This window comes from Nannospalax galili, unplaced genomic scaffold (genome assembly GCF_000622305.1).
Source record: "Nannospalax galili isolate Female #2095 unplaced genomic scaffold, S.galili_v1.0 scaffold809, whole genome shotgun sequence".
Classification (NCBI taxonomy): domain Eukaryota; kingdom Metazoa; phylum Chordata; class Mammalia; order Rodentia; family Spalacidae; genus Nannospalax; species Nannospalax galili.
The window spans coordinates 765043-776132 of NW_008360015.1; the positions used below are offsets into that span (position 1 = coordinate 765043).

Genomic DNA, 11090 nt, shown 5'->3' on the forward strand with positions numbered 1-11090 from the left:
CCAGTGCTGCAGGGAACCTGGAGGCGACGGGCGGTCAAGGGTAAGGTGAACACGTATTCTAAGAGTCTGGAACCGGCACATTTGTTGACATCTCTTTTTTTCTCGAGTGTCCTTTCTGCGGACTGACGGCCCTTGGACTGCGAACCACTTCCCTAAGGCAGCTTTCCAGCTCTCTCACCTCCTGCGGTTTAGTTTGTTTCTTTCTTTAAAATTATTTTTATTTTATGTGTATGCGTGTATTGCCTGCTTGTCGATAAGTGCACCCCTGTCATGCAGTGCCCGCGGAGGGCAGAAGAGGCTGTCGGATCCCCTGGAACTGGAGTAACGGACAGCTGCTAGCTGCCATGTGGGTGCTGGGATTCGAACTCGGGTTTTCTGCGAGAACAGTCAGTGTTCTTAATCGCTGAGCCATCTCTCCACCCCCTAGTTTTTGTTTCTTTTATATTTGAGTTTGGTATTTGCTCACTGCTAGAATGAGAACTTGCCTAGCTCACCACTCTGAACAGTTGGGCAAAGGGTTTTAATTCGCAGCTTTGTCTTTTGTTTTACCGATAGGACAACTAATGGTTTCTATGGCCAGGAAGTGAGGAAAAGCCCAGTTTTCTTGAATTTTTGAGGGATATGAATCAAGTTATCTAACATAAAGTGAGTGGTTCTCAAAACATCAAAACGGTTGCTACCCGTTGCTTGGGCAATTTTAAAAATGAACTGGGCTCGCAATAGTGAATACATTGAGTTGTGGTACACACCTGTAATCCAAACACTGGAAAAGTTTGGAGGCAGGATCAGGAGTTGAAGGTCAGTCTTAGCTACATAGGGAGTCCAGGCCAGTTTGGACTACGTGATAGAGGGCACATTTTAGCATGAGTGAGATCATGGGTTCACTCCTCAGCACCTGAACAAACACTGATGCAAGGCAGTTTTAGCTATAGAATATCTCAATATCTCATGGAAAGATTACAAAGATTTTATGTGTAGGAGTATTTTGCTGGCATGTATCTAAGTGTATTACCTGCATGCAGTGCTGGTAGAAGACAGTTGTTAGCCACCATGTGGGTGCTAGGAAACAAACTTGGGTTCTCTGCAAGAGCAGCAAGTGCTCTTAACCACTGAGCCATCTCTCCAGCCCTAATTGTTTTAATGGATATTCAGATTTCCTCAACGTGCCAAGTGGTATATTATACATAGCTCAAGAATAAGGAAAGCTTATGTCGTAGGGAAAAGCCCCAACTGTAAACATGCAAGTCTGTCTTTTCTGTGACATTATGATAAGAGATTCTGCAAACCAAAGATTATTCTAGAAGGGAGTAATCTTCGACAAGCTTTACAACTTTTACTTCAAGGTTACTGATAGTACTGTTGCATTTACACATTGCTGTTTCTTCCAAAGAGGCTTAGGATGCCCAGGCACATTTAATTTATATGTAAAGGTCTGTGAGAAATGTAGTATCATTTTTAGCAGATGTAAAGACAATAGTTAATTATGCTTTACAGGTGGGCTGTGCTATTTGAGGAGGTCACACTGCCAGTTAATGGTGGAATCAGAAAATTCCAAACCTTGATATATATAACTAGCAGTTCATTATAGGAATACATGTAGAGCCAACATCAGCCTCTAATATAGTTGCTTTCTGTGGAACAGCAGGGATTAGGAGGGCCAGCAGTGAGTCCATTTTCAGAGTAATTGATTTTCTTTCAACTTGTTGCCAGTTTTAGAAAAATATGTTTGCCTGGTATGGTGGCCCATGCCTTTGATCCCAGTACTCGGGAGGCAGAGGCAGGTGGATTTTCTGAGCTCAAGGCCAGCCTAGTTTATATATTGAGTTCCAGATCAACTGAAGCTACAGAGAAACCCTGTTTCAAAACAAAACAAGCAAAAAATTATGTCGGATTAATCTTTCAAGCTGCTTTTTAAAAATGTATTATTCTTGTACTGGGTATTGAATGTAAGCAGTTGCACATGCTACTCCCTCAACCCTCTTTTTACATTATTCTTGAGACAGGATGCCGTTAAGTTGCCCAAGCTGGTTTTGAATTTAACTCTAACCCAGACTTGGCCTTGAACTTGCCTCCCTAGTAGCTAGGACTGTGCCACTGGCTTGATCTTTGTCTTAATGATGAACCATTTGAATCTTATTTTCCTGATTCAATTAGATTATCTGTTTCTTGTATGTTTACCCACATCTTGCTTCAGAAATTCTGTATCTGACATCTTACTACTTTATGAGAATTTGTAGTCATTTTTTCTTTTATCTATGTTTCCTTTTCTACTTGTGACTTGTACTGTAAAGTGGATCTTGTTTATTTATGGATTTATGTGTATATGTATTTATTTATTTATTTATAGAAAAGGTCTCCCTGTAGCCCCAACTGTCCTGGAACTTACTATGAGACCAGGCTGGCCTTCATCTCAGAGATCTGTCTACCTCTGCCTCCTGAGTACTGGGATTAAAGTCATGTGCCACCACGCCCAGCTCAGTTATTTTATTTTTTATGTGTATGTGTGTTTGTGTGTGGGTATGTGTACATGAGTGCAGTGTCCTCAGAGGCTTGGGATCGATCCCCCGGAGCTAGAGTTTTAGGTAGTGAGCCACCTGATGTGGGTATTGGGAAATGAAGTGCATGCTCTTAATGAGCTGACCATTTCTCCAGCCTCTATTGACATTTTAAAAGTTGTCATTTTCTTAAATGACTTATTTAAGACTTATTTTTATTAGTATTTTGAGACAGAAGCTGGTCTCCAACTTGTTGTATAGTCAAGGATGACCTCAAACTTCTGATCCTCCTGCCTCTACTTTACAGTTGCCTGAATCATAGGTACTTAATTGTGGCCATGTCTGGTTTTATGTTGTGCTAGAGTTTGAACCCAGGATTTTCATGATGCTACGTAAGCACTCTATCAACTAAGCCAGATTCCCAGCCATTTCTTACATTCTTGAAGATTCATTTGACTATATGACCAACTGTTGTCTTTTAGTTTTTCTTATTAAAAAGATTTTTTTTTCTAACCTGGTTATGTAGCTTAGTGATAAGAGCACTGGCCTGTCATGTTCTTGGCCCTTAGGACAGAGACAGGAGGGCTGCTGTAAGTTTGAGGCCTCCCTGGGCCTCCAGCTTCTAGAATTCAACTCAAATTCATCTCAGAAAACCTTTTTTTAAAAAAAATTTTATTTATTATTTTTATATTATGTGTATGCTTGCCTGCATGTATGTAAGTGCACCAGTGTCATGCAATGCCCTCAGAGGACAACAGAGACTGTTGGATCCCCTGGAACCGGAGTTACGGACAGTTGTTAGCTGCCATGTGAATGCTGGGATTTGAACCAGGGTCTTCTGCAAGAACAGTCAGTGTTCTTAACTGCTGAGCCATCTCTCCAGCCCCCCAAAACCTTTTTTTTTTTTAAACGAAAACAACAACAAAAAAACCCTATTTATTTAATGTGTATGAATGTTCTGCATGCATATCTGTAAGTGTACTCATGTCGTGCAATGTTCACAGAGGTTGGAAGAGGGTGTTGGAGCCCTTGGAACTGGAGTTATGGACGGTTGTCAGCTGCCATGTGGTTGCTGGGAATTGAACCCAGTTCCTCTGTAACAGCAACCAGTGCTTTTATTACTGAGCCATCTCTCTAGCCCCTACTTTTTTTTTTTTTAATATATGTGTGTGGTATGCATGGATGTCATGTTCAAATGTGTGTGGACACAGGTGTGTGTTGGGTGCATGTGCATGTGTGGATCTATACATAATGAAGACTGAGGTTGACACTGGGTGTCTTTCTCAATTGCTGTCTGTTCACTGAGGCTAGGTGTCCCAGTTTGTGTTGCTGTGATAAAAACATTCTGACAAAACAAAATTGGGGAGGAAAGCTTAATTCACTGAGACATCTCTTTAGCCCCAGAAAACCTTTCTTTAAAAAAATGTTTTTGATTTATTATTTTATGTATGAGTGTTTTGTCTGTGTGTATGTATGTGGACCATGTGCATGCAGTGCCTTCGGAGGCCAGAAGAAAGTATAGGATCCCCAGGCCTGGAGTTAAAGATGGTTGTTAGCTGCCATGTACGTGCTAGGAACCAAATCCTGGTCCTCTGCAAGAGCAAGTACTTTTAAACACTGAATCAACTCTCCAGCCCTCAGAAAACCTTTCTTAACCCAGCTTACTCCAAGCACTCTTTTATTTTCCTACAGTTAAATAATTTGTGTTATTGGCAACTGATTACTGCTAGGTGAAGGAGAGCGGATCTTTAAGGGAGTGACTCTAGATAGGCTCCAGTGCATGAACCTGTATCAAGGGACATCTGGCCACAAATGTTTGACTGGATAGAACTGGGTATGAGAGACTAGATATAACTGGATATGATTGACTGGATATGAGAATGCATGAAATCCAGTTGTGGGGGTGGGGAGTTTGGCTGTGGTGAAGGTGCAAATGGGGTAGGGAGGTCTAAATTTGATTTAGATCTGTTATATGAAATAACTCAATAAAAATACATTAAAAAAAACAAAAATAATTTGTGTTTCTTTAATTAGAATATGCTGTTTTGTCATTATGAGACATGTTTACCAATCATTTTTTCCCCCTTCTCTTTATTTAGAGTCTGATGTTCCAGCAGAGCTCCAAGTGTTAAAAGAACCCCTTCAGCAGCCTACTTTTCCTTTTGTAGTGGCAAACCAGCTATTGCTTGTCTCCCTGCTAGAGCACTTGAGCCATGTGCATGAGCCAAATCCACTTCATTCAAAACAAGTGTTTAAATGTAAGTAAGAACAAATGGCTGCTGTTAAACAAAGCTTGTACAACATACCATATTCAGGGCTGTGGGTCTGAGAAATAGCTGGTGTATAAAAATTGAGTGCAAAATAGTGTGAATGGTGTACATTCCTTAAATTAATTTAATGTTTTCCTTTGGGTAATTCTTATGAATATAATTGCTGTGGAATTCCTAAATTATATGATTAAATAAATAAATAATTAGTTCTTTTGTAAGTATAAAATGATATTCATATGATTTTCTATTTTTTTGAGACAGTGTCTCACTGTGTAACTCTAGCTACCATGGAACTCATGTAGACCAGGCTGTTGAGATCTACCTACCTCTGCCCCTTCAGTACTGGGAAAAAGGCATGCACACCATGCCTAGCTCATGATAGTGTAAAGATTTGTTTTATGTGTATGAGTATTTGCCTGACTATACATGGACCATATGCATGCAGTGCCTGTAGATGTCAGAAGAGGGCATCAGATTCCCTAGAATTGGACTTACAGCTGGTTGTGAGCCACCATGTGGGTGCTGGGAATTGAACTTGGGTCCTCTAGAAAAGAAGCATATACTCTTAACTGGTGCGCCATCTCTCCAGCCTCTATTCATATGATATTTGAGGATCTGTTGGGCTCTACTTGATGAGAAGGTAAAATATAATCATATACTCATTCTGACCTCCTATTTATTTATTTATTTATTTATTTATTTTTTGGTCTTTTTGAGACAGGGTCTCCCTGTAGCCCCAGCTGTCCTGGAACTCATTCTGTAGACCAGGCTGGCCTTGAATTCACAGAGATCCACCTGCCTCTGCCTCCCGAGTGCTGGGATTAAAGGCGTGTGCCACCATGCTTGGCTATATTTTTTTTTATTTTTTGAGATGGTTCATGTAGCCCAGGTTGGCCTCAGACTCTGTATATCAGAGGTTGACCTTAAACTTTTGGCCTTCTGGTACCAAGCACTTCCCAAGTACTAGGAGTAGAGGCAGAGTGCTACCATACCTGGTTTTTGCAGTGATCCAGCCCGGGACTTCATGCATACTAGGCAGACACTCTACCAACATGTTTAGCCCCTGACTAGTTCTTGACCAGAGGACTGAAAGAGCTAGCTGCAGACCATGTTGTTGAAATGTTTGATTATTTTTCCTGCCATAGAATACTTATATTAGAAACTAGAGCCCCAAAGTCTGCAGAATTACGTGTTATATTTCTGGTTCATCTTATTGACCAAGGCCCCTGTAGCATCTTAAATATCTTCAGCCACAATTGATTTTCTTTTCTACTAATAGTCTTTTTTTTTCTAACTTTTTTTTAAAAAAATTATTTTTATTTTATGTGTATGCACATATTGCCTGCATGTAGGTAAGTATACCCATGTCATGCAATGCTCTCGGAGGTCAGAAGAGCCTGTTGGATCCCCTGGGACAGGAGTTACAGACAGTTGTCAGCTGCCATATGGGTGCTGGGATTCAAACCCGGGTCTTCTTCAAGAACAACCAGTGTTCTTAACTGTTGAGCTATCTCTCCAGCCCCTGATAAAGTCTTTCCAAGACTCAGACATCTCAAACCTACATCTACCTTTACATAGTCTTAGAACTTAGCATGTTGTAGTTATGGATATATTGCTATTTAGATAAACTGATGTTCCATGAAAAATGATTAAAATGTTTTTCTGTAAATAAAGCAAATCTACCTACTTTCTTCTTTTCCTCCTTCCTCCCTCCTTCCTTTCCCCTCTCTATTCCTCTCTCTCTTCCTTTTATGTGGAGGATGAGGACTGTACAAAAGGGAGGGATGCTCCTTAGGTTCCAAGTCCCGAATTATTGCATTAATAATTATACTCTTGGTTTTGAAAAGCAGATTATAATAATTTCACTGTAAGAATCTTATATAAAGCAAATCTGTGGGTACTACTGTTCTTTGTTTCTTAGTGTTTTTCCTGTGCCGGGGGTCAAACTCAGGGTCTTACGCACTTGGAACAGGTGCTATGCCACTGAACTACATTCACAGCCAGATTTTAAGATACTTTTTAGTATCTTATTTAGCCTTTTTATAGATGACTGAACTTTAAAACAGGTATATTTTAGCCAGGTATTGTGGTGGCATGCCTGTAATCCCAGCGTTTTGGACGTAGAGTCAGGAGGATCAGGAGTTAAAGGCTAGCTTTGGCTATATAATGAATTTGAGGTCAACCTAAGCAACATAAGACACTGTCTTACAAATACCTGTTGGGCATGGTAGCACATGCCTTTAATCCCACCACTCGGGAGGCAGAGGCAGGCGAATCTCTGTGAGATCAAGGCCATCCTGGTCTACATAGTGAACAAGCCAGCTTTGGCTACAGGGAGACCTTGACCCTGTCTCAAAAAGGCCAAACAACAATAAAACCCAAAACCCAAAAAGGTGTGCATGCATGTGTGTAATATACATACACATACAGATATAGCTCCTCTTTTAATACAGTAATTTACGCTAGACTTTTGTAATATGTCATTCTATAAAATAGAGCTAAATGTTCTTAAGTAAAAGTTTTTGCTATGATTCACTTATTTGATTAGCTAAATGTTGGTGTGGAAAAAGATCCTTTACCGTATATGTATTTATTTCATTTTTGTTATTTTTTTCTTTTGGTGATGCTGGGGATTAAACCCAGGGTGTTACACATACTAGGCTTTACCACTGAGGTACGTTCTCAGCTCTATCAGTATTTCTTCTGTCCTGTTGTTTCTCTCTCCTTTCCCTCTCTTCTCCTTTCTGTCTCCTCTCCCTTCCCCTCTTCCTTTCCCTCCCCTTCTTCCTTTCTATTCCTGTCTCCCTCTCCTTTCCCTGTCTCCCTCACCTCTTTTCCCCCTTTCTTCTTTGTTTTCTGGTGTGGTGAGATTTCAGGTGTGAGCCACCGAACCTGGCCCTATCTGTAGTTCTTGAATGAGTAAAAAAAAGTCAGGACACCTCCACAGACACTTTTTTCCGAGGTGCCTGGCATCTCGTCTGTATGTTCATCTGTTATACCTATTTCATGCCCTTTGTATGATGGTTAAAAGGATTTCATAACAGAGAAGAACACTTAATACTTGCCCTTTATTTTTGGCTATAGGGTTTCAGGATCTCATAGTCCAGACTGGCTTTGAACTTCCTGTATAGCTGACAGATGACCTTGAACCCCTGATCCTCCTTTCTTAGTCTCCTATATACAGGGATTACATGTGTCACCTCGCCCTGTCTGTTGTTAATCTAATGGTTTTCCATATTTCTATAGTGCTCTGCCAGACGTTTATCAAGATGGGGCTGCTGTCTTCTTTCACCTGTAGTGATGAGTTTAGCTCACTGCGACTACATCACAATAGAGCCATCACTCATTTAATGAGGTCTGCCAAAGAGAGGGTTCGTCAGGTAAGCCCTAACAGGCGTACTTCATGTATTACTAGGAAATTTTAAGAGAATGATATGTTTTGCTGGGTGTCTGGCTCAGTGGTAAGGATGCTTGCCTAGCATGTCCAGTGCTGTGGGTTCTATGCCCAGCACTGAAAAAAAACCCAGCTAATTCCAAAAAGTAGAAAGGAAAACAATTTTTATATATGTGTATATGTAATATATATGTATATATAATACTTATATATGTATATTTAAACTATGCATTTAATAATATGAGTATATGGGGTTGGGGATTTAGCTCAGTGGTAGAGTGCTTCTAGCAAGTGCAAGGCCCTGGGTTCGGTCCTCAGCTCCAGAAAAAAGAAAAAGAAAAAAAAAAAAAGACACAATAAAAATATGGGTATATATGGGCCTGGGAGAGATAGATCAGCAGTTAAGAGCACTGGCTGTTCTTCTTAACTGGTTCAAATTCCAACACTCACATGGCGGCTAACAACCATCTATAACTCTAGTTCCAGGGGATCTGACGCCCTCTTCTGTCTTCTGCATGGTTTGATGACACAGGTGCACTTACACATGCAGGCATAACACTCATACACATAAAATAAACCAGGGGCAGGCAGATCTTTGTGAGTTCTAGGCCAGCCTGGTCTACATAGTGAGTTCCAGGACAGCTGGGGCTACAGGGAGACCCTGTCTCAAAAAGACAAAAATAAATAAACCAAAAAAAGGGGTTATATATATATACACACGTACATATGTATATACATACACTTTTTTTTTTTTCTTCAGTTTTTGAATTTTGGGTTTTTTTTTTTTTTTGAGGTAGGGGCTCACTTTGTAGCTCTGGATGGCCTGTAACTCACTATGTAAACTATGCTGGCTTCAAATTCACAGAGATCTGCCTGCCTCTGCCTCCACAGTACAGGGATTAAAGTATGTGCCACCACACCTGACAGAAAGCATTACTTAATTCTAGCTATACTTCTGGCTTTACAAAAAATACAAACTTGGTTAAGTGAACAGTATTTATTACTATTACTAATATTACTGTTAGGCTGTTTTGCAGGAGCTAGAGTAAAAACATTGAGGAAAATAGGCAAGATCTAGGCCCTCATGGAGCTTCTATTCTGATGAGGGGTGATAAGCAATAGGGAAAATAAAAACAGACTGAAGAGACATAGGGAGTGAAGGGGGTTAGCAAATGCCAGTAGCTGTGTGACTTACACTGGCTGTGGAGCTTGCTGAGAAGGTGGTATGTCAGGAGCCAAAGCTGAGAGAATTAACTGCAGATCCATGGAAGAAAAGTATTCCAGGCAGAGCCATGGTGAGTAGCAGGGCCCTGTCTGTGTTGGGTGTGTGCTGGTGGCAGTGTGTTGCTGGTATGTGTCTGGTATAGAACCAGGGAAAGGGGAAGAGTTTAGGAGAGGGGCAAAGGGAACAAGATCCTTCTTCCATCCCTACCTCCCTCGCTTTACTTCTTTGAAGAAAGCAGGTTTATTGGATCTTCTCCAAGGGGCAGCAAGCTGGGCAGTAACAAGTGCACTGTCTGTCTGCCACCTTTTTCTTTTCCTCGTTTTTTGTTTTTGTTTTTTTGAGATGGTTTCACAGTCGTCTAGGCAGACTTGGAGCTCATTATGTACATAACCCATGCCAGCCTCAAAATCTCCATTCTCCTTCTGGCTTTAGTGTCCTGAATCCTGGGATTACAGATGTGAGCTGCCACACCCAGATTACTAGGCTCTACTTAGAACATTTTAAAGTACTTGTGGGGGGGTTTTGTTTGTTTGTTTTGTTTTTCTTTTTGAGACACTATGTAGCCCTAGCTGGTCTGGAACTCGCATGTAGACCAGGCTGGTCTGGTACTCACAGAGATCTGTCTGCCTCTGCCTCCCGAGTGCTGAGATTACATAATTGTTTTTTTACTCAGAGTTAAAATAAGAACATTGCAGGGTTTTGAGCATAAGAGCATTTAAATACAACTACACCTGCTAATGTGCTGAGACTAGATGGAGGGGGTCAAGTCAGAAGCAGGGAGACAGTATATCCATATGGGCAAGAGTGGGTGGCCCTAAATGGCTGGTGACAGGGAGATGGGAGAGTGGCCAGTGGATGTAGATTTTGAAGGTGAGGTCATTTGTTCATGGAGCTCCTTGCTAATTATCATCTTTGAACTATCTTGCTTTAACTATTAAATAATATTAAAAATGTTATTTTGGGGGCTAGAGAGGTGGCTCAGTGGCTAAGAGCACTGGCTGTTCTTGCAGAGGACACAGACCTATTGGTGACTCCAGTTCCAGGGGATCTTATGCCCTCTTCTGGCCTCCACAGTGCTTGCACAATTAATTGCACTTAACATACATGTACATAAAATAAAAAAATAAATATTTTTAAGCTGGGCATGTTGACTCAGTGCTGTAATCCTAGCACTCAGGCAGAGGCAGAAGGATTGGTACAAGCTTTGTCTACATAGTGAGTACAAGGCCACCCAAGACCTAAGACCCTGTCTCAAAAGACCCAAACCAAACCAACAACAAAAAAGCCATTTTTAGCCCTGTGTTTATAATCCAAGCACCCAGGAAGCTGAAGCATAAGAATTATGAGTTTGAGGCCAACTGTAGCTACATATTGAGACCTTGTTTCACACACACACATACAAGACCCCTAATAGAATACTATTTTTTTGTTTTATTTTTAATATTGGAGCATTTGAGCTATTAATGTGATATTGAATTTGATTCCTTGTTCATCAAACTATTCAAGTGTTTTTTTTTTTGTTTTGTTTTGAAGAATTATTTTTTTTCTTTTTTATTTATTTATATACCCACTTTTCCCAGGTAGCACCCTCCCATAGCCTCCCTCCCCCAACTAGAGCCCTTATACTCTGATATCCCTCCTACTGTCTGCTGGTGTTGTCGTCACCCCCAACCATTCCCCGCTACTTGTCCATCTGATGAATCTAG

The 11090-nt window shown here is 40.8% G+C and overlaps 1 protein-coding gene across 3 annotated transcripts in view; it reads left to right on the plus strand.

Moving 5' to 3' along the window:
- The window catches only part of Eif2ak1 (eukaryotic translation initiation factor 2 alpha kinase 1), a 43804-nt gene that overhangs the window by 318 nt on the left and 32396 nt on the right, over nucleotides 1-11090 (plus strand). For all 3 annotated transcript variants that reach the window (XM_029559122.1, XM_008824012.2, XM_029559121.1), the window contains exons 2-3: nucleotides 4595-4753; nucleotides 8012-8145. In XM_029559122.1, the coding sequence (XP_029414982.1) occupies nucleotides 4595-4753; nucleotides 8012-8145 (293 nt within the window). The remainder of the gene's footprint in view (nucleotides 1-4594; nucleotides 4754-8011; nucleotides 8146-11090) is intronic.